Genomic DNA, 20,219 nt, shown 5'->3' with positions numbered 1-20,219 from the left:
ACGGGGTACTTCCTGTGCATTGTGGGATGGACGGGGTACTTCCTGTACATTGTGGGAGGAAGGGGGGTACTTCCTGTGCATTGTGGGAGGAAGGGGGGTACTTCCTGTGCATTGTGGGAGGAAGGGGGGTACTTCCTGTGCATAGTGGGAGGGAAGGTGGTACTTCCTGTGCATGCTGGGGGTGGTACTTCCTCTGCATTGTGGAGGGGGGGGGGGTACTTCTATGCATGGTGTTTGTGGGTGTACTTTCTGGGCATGGTGGGGGAAGGGGGGTGACAGTGTTGGAGGGGCTGCCACATCAGTGTGGACACAGCATTCTGGCTGAATGTCTGTGGTAGACACGGGGCCAGCATGGGGCGTGTCGTGTTGGTCCCTGTGTTGGCACTCACCATGTTCACTGTGCAGGACTTGTCTGGAACATCCAGCACTTCTGTCAGTTCTCTTTCTCTCTCTCTCTCTCTCTCTCTCTCTCTCTCGCTGTACACACACACACACACACACAACAAACAAACACAAACTCAACACATCATGTTTTTCATGTAATGATTTATAACACAATAGCAAGCAACCACACACACACACACACACACACACACACACACACATACACACGCGCGTGCGCGCTCACACACACACACACACACACACACACACACACACAAACAAACACATGCATGTGTAACCAACCGTGTGAGTGGAGAGAGAGCAGCGAGAGTGTAGATGTGTTGGACAGAAGTTTGAGCGTGTGACCATCCTGTTGCAGAGAGTGTTGCAGAGAGTGTGTGACCATCCTGTTGCAGAGAGTGTGTGACACCCTGTTGCAGAGAGTGTGTGACCATCCTGTTGCAGAGAGTGTGACACCCTGTTGCAGAGAGTGTGTGACCATCCCGTTGCAGAGAGTGTGTGACACCCTGTTGCAGAGAGTGTGTGACCATTCTGTTGCAGAATGTGTGACCATCCTGTTGCAGAGTGTGTGTGACCATCCTGTTGCAGAGAATGTGTGACCATCCTGTTGCAGAGAGTGTGTGACACCCTGTTGCAGAGAGTGTGTGACCATTCTGTTGCAGAGAGTGTGTGACACCCTGTTGCAGAGAGTGTGTGACCATCCCGTTGCAGAGAGTGTGTGACACCCTGTTGCAGAGAGTGTGTGACCATTCTGTTGCAGAATGTGTGACCATCCTGTTGCAGAATGTGTGACCATCCTGTTGCAGAGAGTGTGTGACCATCCTGTTGCAGAGTGTGTGTGACCATCCTGTTGCAGAGTGTGTGTGACCATCCTGTTGCAGAGAATGTGTGACCATCCTGTTGCAGAGAGTGTGTGACACCCTGTTGCAGAGAGTGTGTGACCATCCTGTTGCAGAGTGTGTGTGACCATCCTGTTGCAGAGAATGTGTGACCATCCTGTTGCAGAGAGTGTGTGACACCCTGTTGCAGAGAGTGTGTGACCATCCTGTTGCAGAGAGTGTGTGACCATCCTGTTGCAGAGAATGTGTGACCATCCTGTTGCAGAGAGTGTGTGACCATCCTGTTGCAGAGTGTGTGTGACCATCCTGTTGCAGAGAAGTTTGAGTGCGTGACCATCCTGTTCAGCGACATTGTCTCCTTCACCAACATCGCCTCTGCCTGCACCCCCATGGACATCGTCAGCATGCTCAATGACCTCTTCCACTGCTTTGACAGCCGCACCAACGCCCACGATGTCTACAAGGTCACTGCTGCTGGGTGGTGGGGGTGGGGGTGGGGAGGGAGGGTGGCTTTGTCATCGTCATTCAACTCTGTGGCGGACACTGTCAGCACAGAGAGCAGTGCACACACGGGACACGACACGTTCATCTCTCCAGTTTTAAGTAAAAAGCGTCTTCATGGGCTACCGACACACACTAACACCACAAGCGTGTGTAGGATCATGTGTGAAGCACTGACACAGACGGACAAACACCGTTCCGTGGCGATCATGTACTCTTGCCCATTTGCATGATGATGATGATGATGATGACAAATAGAGACAATAGGGACAAACGATTGTTGACCCAACTTATCATATTCCTGAAAATAATAATGAATGCTTCCTGATTCAGCGCGACAGACAAGGTGCATCTCTCAAGTCAGCATGCTTTCTGGCATTTAATTTATAAAACATCGTATCATGTTTAGTCTCTTTATGTTATTTTTTCCTTATTTTTTCTTCCTCTAAATGTATCTAAAAAATGTTTTAACTGAACAGCTGGTATGGCCATTGTAAATGACTGTGAGTACAATACCAAAAGCTACATTTGTATCAGTTACATGAAAGATACGACGTTCTCATGTTCTCCCAAGAGGTTCCCTGAAATAAACACGTCTTGTCTTGTCCTAAAGGGGGGTGGTAGGGGTAAATGATGATGATCATGATGATGATGACGACAGGTGGAGACGATAGGGGACGCCTACATGGCCGTGGCGGGGGTACCCGAGGCCCAAGCGGACCACGCGGAGCGGGTGGCAAACTTCGCCATGGACATGATCGTGGAGGCCAACAATGTCACGTCCCCTGCCACAGGCCGGCCTCTGCAGGTGTGTGCACACCCCGTTATCATCATCATCATCATCATCATCATCAGACACAGATGCACACACACACACACACACGTACACACGTACGTGTACACACACACACACACACACCATCACACACACACACAAACACACACACACACTAACACACACGTGTACACATACATGCATGCACACAGTGTTTTCCCTGTTGATGTATCCACATTGTTCCATGGTGATGTGTCAGTGTATTCATGGTGATGTGTCAGTGTATCCACGCTGTTCCATGGTGATGTGTCAGTGTATCCACACTGTTCCATGGTGATGTGTCAGTGTATCCATGGTGATGTGTCAGAATATCCACACTGTTCCACGGTGATGTGTCAGTGTATCCATGGCAATGTGTCAGTGTATCCTTGGTGATGTGTCAGTGTATCCACGCTGTTCCACGATGATGTGTCAGTGTATCCAAGGTGATGTGTCAGTGTATCCACGCTGTTCCATGGTGATGTGTCAGTGTATTCACACTGTTCCATGGTGATGTGTCAGTGTATCCACGCTGTTCCATGGTGATGTGTCAGTGTATCCACACTGTTCCATGGTGATGTGTCAGTGTATCCATGGTGATGTGTCAGAATATCCACACTGTTCCACGGTGATGTGTCAGTGTATCCATGGCAATGTGTCAGTGTATCCTTGGTGATGTGTCAGTGTATCCACGCTGTTCCATGATGATGTGTCCGTGTATCCATGGTGATGTATCAGTGTATCCACACTGTTCCATGGTGATGTGTCAATGTATTCACACTGTTCCACGGTGATGTGTCAGTGTATCCACGCTGTTCCACGGTGATGTGTCAGTGTATCCACGCTGTTCCATGGTGATGTGTCAGTGTATCCACACTGTTCCATGGTGATGTGTCAGTGTATCCATGGTGATGTGTCAGTGTATCCACACTGTTCCACAGTGATGTGTCAGTGTACCCACACTGTTCCATGTTGATGTGTCAGTGTATCCACACTGTTCCATGGTGATGTGTCAGTGTATCCATGGTGATGTGTCAGTGTATCCACACTGTTCCACGGTGATGTGTCAGTGTACCCACACTGTTCCATGGTGATGTGTCAATGTATCCATGGTGATGTGTCAGTGTATCCACGCTGTTCCACGGTGATGTGTCAGTGTATCCACGCTGTTCTGCGGTGATGTGTCAGTGTATCCACACTGTTCCATGGTGATGTGTCAGTGTATCCACGCTGTTCCACGGTGATGTGTCAGTGTATCCACACTGTTTCATAGTGATGTGTCAGTGTATCCACGCTGTTCCATGGTGATGTGTCAGTATTATCCACACTGTTCCACTGTGATGTGTCAGTGTATCCACACTGTTCCATGGTGATGTGTCAGTGTATCCACGCTATTCCATGGTGATGTGTCAGTGTATCCACGCTGTTCCATGGTGATGTGTCAGTGTATCCACGCTGTTCCATGGTGATGTTTCAGTGTATCCACGCTGTTCCATGGTGATGTTTCAGTATTATCCACATTGTTCCATTTCCCCTTTGCACCTGTGTAGTGTGTGTGTGTGCGTGTGCGTGCTTGTGTGTGTGCGTGTGTGCATGTGTGTGTGAGTGTGCATGTGTGTGCATGCGTGTGTGTGTGTGTGTGTGTGTGTGTGTGTGTGTGTGTCCAGATCCGGGTGGGGATGCACTCAGGGCCGGTGGTGGCGGGGGTGGTGGGGAAGAAGATGCCGCGGTACTGTCTGTTCGGCGACACGGTCAACACGGCGTCCCGCATGGAGAGTCATGGGATGCCAGGCAGGGTGCACCTCAGTGAGGCCACCTTCAGGTCTGTCTGGGAGGTCCCGTTCACAGTCACTTGTGTCTGTCTTCTCTCTCACAATCACAGTGATGTCTCTGTCTTCTCTCTCACAATCACAATGTCTGTGTCTTCTCTCTCACAATCACAATGATGTCTGTCTTCCCTCTCACAATCACAATGATGTCTGTGTCTTCTCTCTCACAATCACAATGATGTCTGTCTTCTCTCTCACAGTCACAATGATGTCTGTCTTCTCTCTCACAGTCACAATGATGTCTGTCTTCTCTCTCACAATCACAATGATGTCTGTCTTCCCTCTCACAATCACAATGAAGTCTCTGTCATCTCTCTCACAATCACAATGATGTCTGTCTTCTCTCTCACAATCACAATGAAGTCTCTGTCTTCCCTCTCACAATGACAATGATGTCTGTCTTCTCTCTCCAACCACAATGATGTCTCTGTCTTCTCTCTCACAATCACAATGATGTTTCTGTCTTCTCTCTCACAATCACAATGATGTCTGTCTTCTCTCTCACAGTCACAATGATGTCTCTGTCTTCTCTCACAATCACAATGATGTCTGTGTCTTCTCTCTCGCAGTCACAATGATGTCTGTGTCTTCTCTCTCACAGTCACAATGATGTGTCTGTCTTCTCTCTCACAATCACAATGATGTCTCTGTCTTCTCTCTCACAATCACAATGATGTCTGTCTTCTCTCTCACAATCACAATGATGTCTGTGTCTTCTCTCTCACAATCACAATGATGTCTGTCTTCCCTCTCACAATCACAGTGATGTCTGTCTTCCCTCTCACAATCACAATGATGTCTGTCTTCTCTCTCACAATCACAATGATGTCTCTGTCTTCTCTCACAATCACAATGATGTCTGTGTCTTCTCTCTCACAGTCACAATGATGTCTCTGTCTTCTCTCTCACAGTCACAGTGATGTCTGTCATCTCTCTCACAATCACAATGATGTCTCTGTCTTCTCTCTCACAGTCACAGTGATGTCTGTCATCTCTCTCACAATCACAGTGATGTCTGTCATCTCTCTCACAATCACAGTGATGTCTGTCTTCTATCTCACAATCACAATGATGTCTCTGTCTTTTCTCTCAAAAATACCAATGAAGTCTCTGTCTTCTCTCTCACAGTCACAATGATGTCTCTGTCTTTTCTCTCAAAAATACCAATGAAGTCTCTGTCTTCTCTCTCACAGTCACAATGATGTCTCTGTCTTCTCTCTCACAGTCACAATGATGTCTCTGTCTTCTCTCTCACAATCACAATGATGTCTGTCTTCTCTCTCACAATCACAATGATGTCTGTGTCTTCTCTCTCACAGTCACAATGATGTCTCTGTCTTCTCTCTCACAGTCACAGTGATGTCTGTCATCTCTCTCACAATCCCAATGATGTCTCTGTCTTCTCTCTCACAGTCACAGTGATGTCTGTCATCTCTCTCACAATCACAGTGATGTCTGTCATCTCTCTCACAATCACAGTGATGTCTGTCTTCTATCTCACAATCACAGTGATGTCTCTGTCTTCTCTCTCACAGTCACAATGATGTCTCTGTCTTTTCTCTCAAAAATACCAATGAAGTCTCTGTCTTCTCTCTCACAGTCACAATGATGTCTCTGTCTTCTCTCTCACAGTCACAATGATGTCTCTGTCTTCTCTCTCACGGTCACAATGATGTCTGTCTTCTCTCTCACAATCACAATGATGTCTGTCTTCTCTCTCACAATCACAATGATGTCTGTCTTCCCTCTCACAATCACAATGATGTTTCTGTCTTTTCTCTCACAATCACAGTGATGTCTGTCTTCTCTCTCACAATCACAATGATGTCTCTGTCTTCTCTCTCACAACCACAATGATGTCTCTGTCTTCTCTCTCACAATCACAATGATGTCTGTGTCTTCTCTCTCACAGTCACAATGATGTCTGTGTCTTCTCTCTCACAATCACAAGGATGTCGGTCTTCTCTCTCACAATCACAATGATGTCTCTTGTCTTCTCTCACAATTACAATGATGTCTGTCTTCTCTCTCACAATCACAATGATGTCTGTTTTCTCTCTCACAGTCACAATGGTGTCTGTGTCTTCTCTCTCACAGTCACAATGATGTCTGTGTCTTCTCTCTCACAGTCACAATGATGTCTTTGTCTTCTCTCTCACAGTCACAATGATGTCTCTGTCTTCTCTCTCGCAGTCACAGTGATGTCTGTGTCTTCTCTCTCACAGTCACAATGATGTCTTTGTCTTCTCTCTCACAGTCACAATGATGTCTGTGTCTTCTCTCTCACAGTCACAATGATGTCTCTGTCTTCTCTCTCACAATCACAATGATGTCTGTCTTCCCTCTCACAATCACAATGAAGTCTCTGTCTTCTCTTTCACAATCACAATGATGTCTGTCTTCTCTCTCACAATCACAATGATGTCGGTCTTCTCTCTCACAGTCACAATGATGTCTTTGTGTTCTCTCTCACAGTCACAATGATGTCTTTGTCTTCTCTCTCACAATCACTTCTGTTCCTCTCCCTTGTTCTGGGGGGTGTCTGAATCACAATCAGTTTAGTGTCTCAGTAAGAGAAATTGATTAAGTGTTCTGAAGGCTGTGGTACATACAGATTAGAAGCAAAACAGTAAAATGTGGCTCACTACACATTTCAGAAAATCATACCCAACAGGCATTGCAAAGCAAACCCTATAAATAGGTGTGGGGTGGGGTGGGGTATCTCAAAACATACTATTCTTGAATTTATCATCATGCCTACGACAGTATAGTGCAGTACAGTATAGTGCAGTAGGCTACAGTGCATAGTGGCAATCCATGCAGTGTTTCTATTCATTGATTGACACATAAACATGGATAAAGACATAAAAACTGAGCATGCAGGAAAGAATATTCAGCATCGGTAAAGTAAAAGTGGAAAGTGACCGACCTGAGCCCCCGTCTGTATTATAGCAATGAATGTAGATCACAACATGGAAACACCAGGGGTGCCCTTTGGAACAGCTGGAGCCATCCACAGCCATCATTGTCTTTGGCCATGCAGACAGAAGTACTGATTTATACAGGTAAACACACACACACACAACTACTGTAGAAACACATGGAGGAGACATTGCTCCCCTGTCCCTGTGGTTGCAGATTGCTGTACGACTATGGCTACATGTTCAAGAGACGAGGGAAGATCGAGGTGAAGGGCAAAGGTCAGATGGTGACCTACTTTCTGGTGGGCCACCTGCAGCGCCCCCTACCCCAGCCATCAGACAGCTTCACGCAGTTATCGGACCTAGTTTCCTCTAAACCCATCATCCGACCCTGCCCCTCACCCAAGGCCAAGTCCAAAACTCGCCAAAGTTTCAACTTCTTCAAGAAATCTTCCCTGAAAGGGGCCAAGGAGAAAGAGCCACCCATTTCACCAGGGGCAGATAATCCAAACAGTTCCTCCCATTCTTCCCACCACAACGTCACCCACGTCGTCAAGGACCAGAAGAAACGCAACAAAAGCAACTTCTGTCTGATTGGCTGACCTTGGGTCACATGATAGTGAACCTTGGATAGATCTCATGGACATGTGGACCCTGCAGTGATGAATTCACCTTCAAGTCATGGCATGTTTAGAAATCAATCGTTTGGTTTGCGTTATGAGGTGAGAACTTTACATGTTGATGTGTGCGGTTGTGTCAAAACCTTGATGTTATACACATGTGGTGATGTGCTATGAATGGTAGAACGTGTATCATTCATTAAAACCAGAACGTGTATTGTTACAGCCAAGTGTGGTGTCATGGAGAATATGTATTGTCTGCATGCTGGGACATGCACCGTCCACAACACAGACACGACGGCCAAGAGGAGAAGAAGAGCGTGTTGAGCGGCACTTCTCTTGTTTCTGCCTCACACTCGGTATGTTGGTTCATCCCCTTGTCAACAGAATCTCAAGAAGAACGCCTGTTGCTGTGGAGTCTCTTTGTGTGATAAGTAAATAACGTATCTTCCTCTTACAACCAGTCCAAAAGACTGGCACCCAGGCTGTCATTTCAAGATCTAGAAGATGGGATCTCATTTGTTATCTCACTGATTTCATTGGGTATGTTATCCTCCTGGCCACTCACACTTCAGTGAATGTTAAAGGGATCAGGTGAATCTAACACCATTCAGTGAATGTTAAAGTGACACAGGTGAATCTAACACCATTCAGTGAGTGTTAAAGGGACACTGGTGAATCTAACACCATTCAGTGAGTGTTAAAAGGGACACATGTGAATCTAACATCATTCAGTGAGTGTTAAAGGGATCAGGTGAATCTAACACCATTCAGTGAGTGTTAAAGGGACACAGGTGAATCTAACATCATTCAGTGAGTGTTAAAGGGACACTGGTGAATCTAACACCATTCAGTGAGTGTTAAAAGGGACACATGTGAATCTAACATCATTCAGTGAGTGTTAAAGGGATCAGGTGAATCTAACACCATTCAGTGAGTGTTAAAGGGACACATGTGAATCTAACACCATTCAGTGTATGTTAAAGGGACACACGTGAATCTAACACCATTCAGTGAGTGTTAAAGGGACACAGGTGAATCTAACATCATTCAGTGAGTGTTCAAGGAACACAGGTGAATCTAACATCATTCAGTGAGTGTTAAAGGGACACAGGTGAATCTAACACCATTCAGTGAATGTTAAAGAGATCAGGTGAATCTAACATCATTCAGTGAATGTTAAAGGGATCAGTTGAATCTAACATCATTCAGTGAGTGTTAAAGGGATCAGGTGAATCTACCCCGTTCAGTGAATGTTAAAGGGACACTGGTGAATCTAACATCATTCATTGAGTGTTAAAGGGAGACAGGTGAATCTAACATCATTCAGTGAATGTTAAAGGGACACATGTGAATATAACATCATTCAGTGAATGTTAAAGGGACACATGTGAATCTAACATCATTCAGTGAATGTTAAAGGGACACAGGTGAACCTAACACCATTCACTGAATGTTAAAGGGATCAGGTGAATCTAACACCATTCACTGAATGTTAAAGGGATCAGGTGAATCTAACACCATTCACTGAATGTTAAAGGGACACATGTGAATCTAACACCATTCAGTGAGTGTTAAAGGAACACATGTGAATCTAACACCATTCAATGAATGTTAAAGGGACACATGAGAATCTAACACCATTCAGTCAGTGTTAAAGGGACACAGGTGAATCTAACATCATTCAGTGAGTGTAAAAGGGACACAGGTGAATCTAACATCATTCAGTGAGTGTTAAAGGGACACAGGTGAATCTAACACCATTTAGTGTTAAAGTGACACATGTGAATCTAACATCATTCAGTGAATATTAAAGGGACACATGTGAATATAACACCATTGAATGACTGTTGACATAGGTGTTTCTAACATTCAGTGAGTGCTAAAGGGACACATGTGAATCTAACACCATTCAGTGAATATTAAAGGGACACACGTGAATCTAACATCAATCAGTGAATATTAAAGGGACACATGTTAATATAACACCATTGGATGACTGTTGACGTAGGTGTAGCTAACATTCATTGAGTGCTAAAGGGACACACACAACTGAGTGGCTGTTGACACAGGTGTATCTAACATTCAGTGAGTGCTGAAGGGACACAGGTGTATCTAACACCATTGAGTGACTGTTGACACAAGTGTATCTAACATCCAGTGAGTGCTAAAGGGACACAGGTGTATCTAACACCATTCAGTGACTGTTGACATAGGTGTATCTAACACCATTCAGTGAGTGTTAAAGGGATACATGTGTATCTAACACCATTCAGTGAGTGTTAAAGGGATACAGGTGTATCTAACACCATTCAGTGAGTGTTAAAGGGATACAGGTGTATCTAACACTATTCAGTGAGTGTTAAAGGGATACAGGTGTATCTAACACCACCTCAGAGAGTGTTAAAGGGATACAGGTAACACCACCTGATAGAACAGTGAAGTTCACTTCAGTCATCAAACATGTCGAGTTGTGCAGCTACTGATTGTTGTGGGGACATGATCACTGACACAGAAATACAATGTGTCACAGTCAAAAGGTGACAGAACAGCCATGAGAGCGAGTACTTCCATATATATTACGAATTTCTGTACTGGCATTTTGGCCACTTTAAAAAAATTGTATTTTTTCCCCTTAATTTCAGTTTGTTCCAGCATTAAGTCTTATATTTTTGTGACTGCATCATACATTTTGTTCCCCATGTAGTTCAGTGCAACAGTTTCAGATTCATGTGTCTCCAAACTGTCTTTCATTATCGTCATCAATGAAATATAAGCAAGTAAAGTTGACAGCAGAAATGGAGGCCTGAATGCCAGCATCTGATGTCAAAAGCAAATGAAGGACTCTCCTCCAGTCAAGTCTGGGATTTTTTTTTTTAGAAAGAAAAAAAAATGCTATGTTGAAGCTATTAAAAGTTGCCAAAGTGATGGCAAACATAGTCCACGCATGCAAATAATTATCCACTCAAGCATCTTTTTCATGTCACATTTATTGTAAATCTATTTTAGACCCCTTGTAAAACACACTTGCACACCAATTTTGCAAGTATGTGAAATAATCTGCTGTATTGAAGAGTTCAGTCACACAATATCATAATCATGTTGGTGCTGAATCATACCGCGCCATCAAAAAGAGCAACAGGAATATAAAACAAAACTATGTTTCCATCAGTTTTCAAACTGCAAACAACAAAAGAGAAAAAAAAATCACCCTCACAGTTAAAATTGCATGATTCTTGTTTTTACTGCAGTTGTAAATGTGACAGACTGTGTAAGAATCCTTGTCCTATATAATAATATTGTTACTTAAGGCTTCGCCATGAATACTGTACTGTCTTTCATTATCGTCATCAATGAAATATAAGCAAGGAAAGATGACAGCAGAAATGGAGGACTGAACGCCAGCATCTGATGTCTAAAGCAAATGAGGGACTGTCCTCCAGTCGAGTCTGGGATTTAAAAAAAAAAAAAAAGAAAAGAAAAAAAGTTGAAGCTATTATGTGCCCTTGCTGACTGTAGAGAAGGGATGAGGGAGAGAGGAATGAGTTGGATGGGGGTAAGGGAGACATGGGGGGAGAGGAATGAATAGGATGGGGGTAAGGGAGACATGGGGAGAGAGGAATGAGTTGGATGGGGGTAAGGAAGACATGGGGGGAGAGAGAGGAATGAGTGGGGTGGAGGTAAGGGAGACATGGGGGGAGAGAGAGGAATGAATAGGATGGGGTAAGGGAGACATGGGGAGAGAGGAATGAATAGGATGGGGTAAGGGAGACATGGGGAGAGAGGATTGAATGGGGTGGAGGTAAGAGAGACATGGGGAGAGAGGATTGAATAGGGTGGGGGTAAGGGAGACATGGGGAAAGAGGATTGAGTGGGGTGGGGGTAAGGGAGACATGGGGAGAGAGGATTGAGTGGGGTGGGGGTAAGGGAGACATGGGGAGAGAGGATTGAGTGGGGTGGGGGTAAGGGAGAGAGGATTGAATAGGGTGGGGGTAAGGGAGACATGGGGAGACAGGATTGAATGGGGTGGGGGTAAGGGAGACATGGGGAGAGAGGATTGAATAGGGTGGGGGTAAGGGAGACATGGGGAGAGAGGATTGAATAGGGTGGGGGTAAGGGTGACATGGGGAGAGAGGATTGAATGGGGTGGAGGTAAGGGAGACATGGGGAGAGAGAGAGGAATGAGTGGGGTGGGGGTAAGGGAGACATGGGGAGAGAGGATTGAGTGGGGTGGGGGTAAGGGAGACATGGGGAGAGAGGATTGAATGGGGTGGGGGTAAGGGAGACATGGGGAGAGAGGATTGAATAGGGTGGGGGTAAGGGAGACATGGGGAAAGAGGATTGAGTGGGGTGGGGGTAAGGGAGACATGGGGAGAGAGGATTGAATAGGGTGGGGGTAAGGGAGACATGGGGAGAGAGGATTGAATGGGGTGGAGGTAAGAGAGACATGGGGAGAGAGGATTGAATAGGGTGGGGGTAAGGGAGACATGGGGAGAGAGGATTGAATAGGGTGGAGGTAAGGGAGACATGGGGAGAGAGGATTGAATAGGGTGGGGGTAAGGGAGACATGGGGAGAGAGGATTGAATGGGGTGGAGGTAAGGGAGACATGGGGAGAGAGGATTGAATGGGGCGGAGGTAAGGGAGACATGGGGAAAGAGGATTGAATGGGGTGGGGGTAAGGGAGACATGGGGAGAGAGGATTGAGTGGGGTGGGGGTAAGGGAGACATGGGGAGAGAGGATTGAGTGGGGTGGGGGTAAGGGAGAGAGGATTGAATAGGGTGGGGGTAAGGGAGACATGGGGAGACAGGATTGAATGGGGTGGGGGTAAGGGAGACATGGGGAGAGAGGATTGAGTGGGGTGGGGGTAAGGGAAACATGGGGAAAGAGGATTGAGTGGGGTGGGGGTAAGGGAGACATGGGGAGAGAGGATTGAATAGGGTGGGGGTAAGGGAGACATGGGGAGAGAGGATTGAATAGGTGGAGGTAAGGGAGACATGGGGAAAGAGGATTGAGTGGGGTGGGGGTAAGGGAGACATGGGGAGAGAGGATTGAATGGGGTGGGGGTAAGGGAGACATGGGGAAAGAGGATTGAGTGGGGTGGAGGTAAGGGAGACATGGGGAAAGAGGATTGAGTGGGGTGGGGGTAAGGGAGACATGGGGAGAGGAATGAATGGGGTGGAGGTAAGGGAGACATGGGGAGAGAGGATTGAATAGGGTGGGGGTAAGGGAGACATGGGGAAAGAGGATTGAGTGGGGCAGGGGTAAGGGAGACATGGGGAGAGAGGATTGAATAGGGTGGAGGTAAGGGAGACATGGGGAAAGAGGATTGAATGGGGTGGGGGTAAGGTAGACATGGGCAGAGGAATGAATGGGGTGGATGTAAGGGAGACATGGGCAGAGAGGAATGAATGGGGTGGAGGTAAGGGAGACATGGGGAGAGAGGATTGAATAGGGTGGGGTAAGGGAGACATGGGGAAAGAGGATTGAATGGGGTGGGGGTAAGGGAGACATGGGGAGAGAGGATTGTGTGGGGTGGGGGTAAGGGAGACATGGGGAGAGAGGAATGAATAGGATGGGGTAAGGGAGACATGGGGAAAGAGGATTGAGTGGGGTGGGGGTAAGGGAGACATGGAGAGAGAGAGGAATGAATAGGATAGGGTAAGGGAGACATGGAGAGAGAGAGGAATGAATAGGATGGGGTAAGGGAGACATGGGGAAAGAGGATTGAGTGGGGTGGGGGTAAGGGAGACATGGAGAGAGAGAGGAATGAATGGAGTGGGGGTAAGGCAGACATGGGGAGAGAGGTTTGAATGGGGTGAGGGTTACAGGGACATGCAAATAACAATGAATGATGTTAGTGGAGGCAGCGTTTGAGTAAACTATAGATAGAAAAACAAGCAAGCAAGACAAGAACCATGCGAACAGCCAGTCATGGAAACACTGCAAACAACAGTTCCCATTCTGCACACTAACAAAAGTCCAACTAAAATGTTACAGAGAGGACAACTGTTCATCTCATTTCTATTCAGAATGCTACATACTAGCAACATACACAGTGTGTGAAGGATGCTGTGTAACATTCAGTAATGGAAATTTTCCCAACAACAGTCTGTAACATAACAAAAAAGCATCTATCTGATATACTGTTCCCAAGAGAACAAATCATGTTCAGAAAGACAACATAGCGTAGAAAAAATTGCACACCAAGTATGGAGACCTATCCATAGTAACATCAATGTGTTATAATGGTGGTACTATTCCTGAGAGAACAAATCCATATCCAGGTGCACAACATTGCACAGAAAGATTTATACACAGTGTATGGAGACTTATCCATGATCCTGCACCCAGGAAGATCAAGGAAGCTAATTCTTCTTGCTAAGCAGACAACATTTCTGCTACGCTGGGTGAAAGAGAAAGAGCGTGGTGTTTGGACGTTACTATGTACTTCAACACAGCATAGTACCCGTATGTCAAGAGGCATGTGCTATACATTAATAGCACTGTGAAATGTTGTATAAGAATATTATCCAGCATTGTTTGCATTCAAACATTTTCATCATTTTCACCCACTAAAGTACACAAGAAAAGAGTATTAGTAAAAATACTGATCCCAAATTGCATGCCAAATGTTTATGCCAGCAGTAGTAAAGCCTCATACCTTGGTCTTGTATGTCTACTGCTTTGGCTTTGGAAGTAAAGAATGGACAAAAAATGTCAACATACACACCTAGCGGTCTGTTTTGCCAATGATTCAGGAAAACTGGTCCCTCTATTGACTTATCTCCAAATTGCACACACTTCAAAACTTGGACACTCAACAATGAAAAAAGAAAAGCATCATAGGCATTCATGAATGAGAAATGTCTGGTTATTATGCAATCTATCTATTAATTCAATAAACATTTACATGATCTGAAACGTTTCCCTTCATATCATCACCTTTATGTATATCAACATCATCATCGTGTTAAACAAGTGATCTAAATACACAGACTGAAGAAGTCTGTATGAGCACATGCACATGCACTTCCAATGTTTGTATACACACGCACACACAGAGAAAAATTTCTTATCCATTGTAAATAAAATTGCGTAAGAAATTATGGCACCTTTGTATAATGACTGTAAGGGAGACTTGGAGAGAGGATTGAATGGGGTGGGGGTAAGGGAGACATGGGGAGAGGAATGAATGGGGTGGGGGTAAGGGAGACATGGGGAGAGGAATGAATGGGGTGGGGGTAAGGAAGACATGGGGAGAGAGTCATTCGGATGAGACAATAAACCAAGGTCCCGTGTGCAGCACTTAGTGCACATAAAAGAACCCACAGCAACAAAAGGATTGTTCCTGGCAAAATTCTGTAGAAAAATCCACTTCGATAGGAAAAACAAATAAAACTGCAAGCAGGAAAAAAACCAAAAAAAACGGGTGGCTCTGTGGTATAGCGACGCGCTCTCCCTGGGGAGAGCAGCCCGAATTTCAAACAGAGAAATCTGTTGTGATAAAAAGAAATACAAATACACAAATATAAGCCAAACTGTGCTGAAAATTTGCTCTCAAAACAAAACAGATGACAAGTCAGTCAGCACTGTAATACTGTTCATTCAGAGTTTTTCAGTTTCTCAAAGAGGTGTCACTGCGTTCAGACAAATCCATATTCGCAACACCAAATCTGCTATACAGATGCCTGACCAGCATAATCCAACGCACTTCGTCGGGCCTTGAGTGCATGCATACATATCTGTGTACTATCAGAGTGGATTTCTTCTGCAGAATTTTGCCAAACACTTTTGTTGCCATGGGTTCTTTTTCAGTGCACTAAGTTGGTGATTGGGCAAGAGCGGGATTGGGACCCAGACCTTATGGGCTGTGTATTGGCAGATAGCGTCTTCACCATTTTGCCATCGTCCATACAGGCAGCATGACAAGTCAGCACTGTCGTGCAACAGCAAAGATAAAAGTATGTCATAAATGTTACAACAAAGGGAAAAAAGAAAGTCATAAACATTACAATGTAAGGGACTGTATGTCAGATATTACCAAATTGGGGAAAAGTATGTCACAAATATTACAACAAAGGGGGAAAATATATCGAATATAACAACAAAGAGAAAAAACTTACAACAAATATTTTAACGAATAGAAAATAGAATGTCATAAAAATTACAACAGAGTTAAAAAGACAAACAAACAAAAAACAACAACTGGAAAACCACCAAGAAACAAAACAAGTGAAAGGAGACAAAACTAAAATGGTTTCAAACTAAAATTTGTCATTAGATACAAATAAAATTCGGCAGAAAACGGGGATTGACATGTTGGTTTCTGTTTAAAATGAGACAGGGAGGGAACTGGGGAATGTTTTGATGGACAAATGTGAACATAGTAAAAAGTAATGTAAAAAGTAAAGTTTAATGTAGAGTTAGTACTATTTGGTAATGACAATATAACAAAGAACAGATGAAATATTTGATTATAAATACCATTCCTAAAAAAAACAACACACATTTAGTCTACAGATACCGAATAAATAGACCTTGAATTGAGCACTTCTTAGATGATTTTTGAAAAATCAAAAAACAGAAAAACATGCGCATTCACTGGAAATATTACCCACAGTCATCACTAAAAAAACCCAGTAACTATAAAAAAAAACTGGGTGAAACTATTACCCATAAAAATTATGGTTTAACAATTTAATGCTGAGCAACACTGCAAAAATAGAGAAGTCATTATGATGTATATTTAGTGTTCCAATATTGTTATATAGAGTGTTCCAATATTGTTATATTGTTATAGAGAGTGTTCCAATATTGTTATACTGTTATAGAGAGTGTTCCAATATTGTTATAGAGAGAACATATTTGGCAGTATGATGACTCACAGTTTTGGATCTAATCAAGCTGTATGGAATTTTGGTGATGTTTTTCACTTGGTATGATGATTCAGAAAGTTTTGGATGTAATTTTACTGCATGGTATTTTTTTTATGTTGTTTTTCACTCATGGAGATACTGAGCTAAGTGTCATCAATTCTGCACTGGTTGGTAAATACACTGCCTGCAAAACTTGCACTGTTTTCCTTGATCACATCAGTGTGTGTGTGTGTGCGTGCTTGTGTGTGTGTGTGTGTGTGTGTGTGTGCCTGACTGCCTGTCTGTGTGCATGCATGCATGCATACGTTTTTGAGACAAGTGTGAGGTAGAAGGAGTATGCTGTGATTGTTGTCACACCGTTTCAAAATAGTATTTCTAGGGACTTTCTATGTTTGATATTTTCCATACTGCTGTACGTTTACATGCAAGGACCACGTGTGTTGTTACAAGCTGAGAACGGCAGTGTAAGTGCAATATAAATACACACCGTCATCTAATGAATACATGCACTGTGTGTATATTCACACATAATAGAGCAGCAGATTAAGTCCTACATAAATACACATCATCGCCCTAATGATGACAAACACTCTGTGTACCTTAAAACATGATAGAGCAGCAGGTTAAGTGCTACATAAATAGATGTCATCATCCTAATGACATGCTCTGTGTGTACGTTCACACATGACAGAGCAGCAAGTACTACATAAAAAGATATCATCCTAATGATGACAAGCACTCTGTGTATGTTAAAACATGACAGAGCAGCAAGTTCAGTGCTACATAAAAAGATATCATCATCCTAATGATGACATGTACTGTGTGTACGTTCACACATGACAAATCAGCAGGTTAAGTACTTCATAAATAGATATCATCATCCTAATGGTGACATGCACTGTGTGTACGTTCACAAATGACAAATCAGCAGGTTAAGTACTACATAAATAGATATCATCATCCTAATGCCATGTACCAGTCAGGAAAAGGTGGCCGGGCAAAGAGAGAGGGGAAACAAGCACAGACAAGGGAGAGCAGCGTGTGGCTCAGTCAGCAGCCGCCTCTCTCTGGGAGACTTGGGGATCCAGAGCGAAGGGAGAGAACTGTCCACATGTGGCGAGGAATGCCCTTGTCTGGCCGGATACTGAGGGAGAGGTTCAGTAACACTCCTGTAACACACAGTAACAACCCCCTAACGCATAGAGTAATGCTTCTGTAACACAAACTTTTTTCTTCTTTTCTTTTTTTTTTTTTTTTGTTGTTGTCTTTTTCAAAAAGCAAACAGTCCTTAAATGTATTCCCTTCGACACCTGTCATGAGTGCTCCGGAGTGGGTAAATATCATTAAGTCCAGGGACTGTCATTCACAGATGGTGCATCGCACACAAAATCCAGCGTACGTAGCATGCTTAATCATCCTGAGGGCAAACATTGCACCATCACAACAACAAACCAGCAAACATTGCACCATCACAACAAAACAAACCAACAAACACTGCACCACCACAACAAAACAAAACAAACCAGCAAACATTGCACCATCACAACAACAAATCCAGCAAACATTGCATCATCACAACAAAACAAACCAACAAACATTGCATCATCACAACAACAAACCAGCAAACATTGCACCATCACAACAACAAACCAGCAAAGGTTGCACCATCACCACATAAACCAACAAACATTGCGCCATCACAACAAAACAAACCAACAAACATTACGCACCACAACAAAACAAACCAGCAAACATTGCACCACCACAACAAAACAAACCAACAAACATTGCACCACAACAAAATAAACCAACAAACATTGCACCATCACAACAAACCAACAAACATTTCACACCACAACAAAATAAACCAACAAACATTGCACCATCACAACAAAGCAAACCAACAAACATTGCACCACCACAACAAAACAAACCAGCAAACATTGCGCACCACAACAAAATAAACCAACAAACATTGCACCATCACAACAAAACAAACCAGCAAACATTGCACCATCACAACAAACCAGCAAACATTGCACTATCACAACAAAACAAACAAACATTGTACCATCACAACAAAACAAACCAGCAAACATTGCACCATCACAACAAAACAAACCAGCAAACATTGCACCACCACAACAAAACAAACCAGCAAACATTGCACCACCACATCAAAACAAACCAGCAAACATTGCACCACCACAACAAAACAAACCAGCAAACATTGCACCACCACAACCAAACAAACCAGCAAAAGTTGCACCACCACAACAAAACAAATGAACAAACATTACACCATCACAACAAAACAAACCAGCAAACATTGCACCACCACAACAAAACAAACCAGCAAAGGTTGCGCCATCACAACAAAACAAACCAACAAACATTGCACAAACACAACAAAACCAAACCAGCAAACATTGCACCACCACATCAAAACAAACCAGCAAACATTGCACCACCACAACAAAACAAACCAGCAAACATTGCACCGCCACAACAAAACAAACCAGCAAAGGTTGCGCCATCACAACAAAACAAACCAACAAACATTGCACCACCACATCAAAACAAACCAGCAAACATTGCACCACCACAACAAAACAAACCAGCAAACATTGCACCACAACAAAACAAACCAGCAAAGGTTGCGCCATCACAACAAAACAAACCAACAAACATTGCACAACCACAACAAAACAAACCAAACCAGCAAACATTGCACCACCACAACAAAACAAACCAGCAAACATTGCACCACCACAACAAAACAAACCAGCAAAGGTTGCGCCATCACAACAAAACAAACCAACAAACATTGCACAACCACAACAAAACAAACCAACAAACATTGCACCAACAGAAACTCTTTTTTTCAGAACAACAAAAACCTGCACAACGTTGACCACTTCATCATCAGACAGGCGGTGAACCACATGTCAGCACTGACACGAAGACACATTCCTGAAGGGTGTCACAGCCCAGTGGTTAAAGCATTCGACTTTCAGTTTCAGGGTCCTGGGTTCAGACCCAGTCCCAGTCCCAGCACATCAGGGGTTAAAAGTGGGCGTTTGTTTCTGGTCTCCCAGTCAACAGGTGTGCAGATCTGATTGTGCCTGAACCCTGTTCATGTTTACACACCAGCAGGAGCACATGTTAAACATCCTGCAATGTATGTCAGCATTCGGTGGGTTATGGAAACAAGAACAGACGTAACATGCTGGCCCCAGGAAACAGAGTATGCCTCCATGGTTGTCATTCACTTTAAAGCTCATGCTTGAAGTGCAGGAGTTGCAGCACACAAACACAGAGGAGGAAGAAGAGGCAGAAGAAGATGAAGAAAAAGACAATGAAGAATATGAAGATAAAGACAAAAAAGATGAAGACAAAGAAGGAGACAAAG

At 44.1% G+C, this 20,219-nt stretch overlaps 2 protein-coding genes across 5 annotated transcripts in view; one reads left to right on the top strand and one right to left on the bottom strand.

Annotated features, from left to right (window-relative positions):
* The window catches only part of LOC143285063 (guanylate cyclase soluble subunit beta-2-like), a 92,170-nt gene extending 82,781 nt beyond the window's left edge, over positions 1-9,389 (top strand). For all 4 annotated transcript variants that reach the window (XM_076592251.1, XM_076592254.1, XM_076592253.1 and 1 more), the window contains 4 exons: positions 1,560-1,708; positions 2,407-2,553; positions 4,227-4,381; positions 7,527-9,389. In XM_076592251.1, coding sequence (XP_076448366.1) covers positions 1,560-1,708; positions 2,407-2,553; positions 4,227-4,381; positions 7,527-7,911 — 836 coding nt within the window. In that variant the 3' untranslated portion in view covers positions 7,912-9,389. The remainder of the gene's footprint in view (positions 1-1,559; positions 1,709-2,406; positions 2,554-4,226; positions 4,382-7,526) is intronic.
* A 1,514-nt stretch (positions 9,390-10,903) lies between these two features.
* Positions 10,904-20,219, bottom strand: part of LOC143284581 (apicoplast pyruvate carrier 1-like) — a 26,199-nt gene continuing 16,883 nt past the window's right edge. Inside the window, exon 12 of the mRNA XM_076591399.1 lies at positions 10,904-17,976. Within this exon, the coding sequence (XP_076447514.1) occupies positions 17,858-17,976 (119 nt within the window). The 3' untranslated portion in view covers positions 10,904-17,857. The remainder of the gene's footprint in view (positions 17,977-20,219) is intronic.

This window comes from Babylonia areolata, chromosome 8, assembly GCF_041734735.1.
Source record: "Babylonia areolata isolate BAREFJ2019XMU chromosome 8, ASM4173473v1, whole genome shotgun sequence".
In the NCBI taxonomy this organism is placed as follows: domain Eukaryota; kingdom Metazoa; phylum Mollusca; class Gastropoda; order Neogastropoda; family Buccinidae; genus Babylonia; species Babylonia areolata.
Note: the sequence above shows the minus strand (reverse complement) of the source record. Positions and strands in the feature narration are given on the sequence as shown.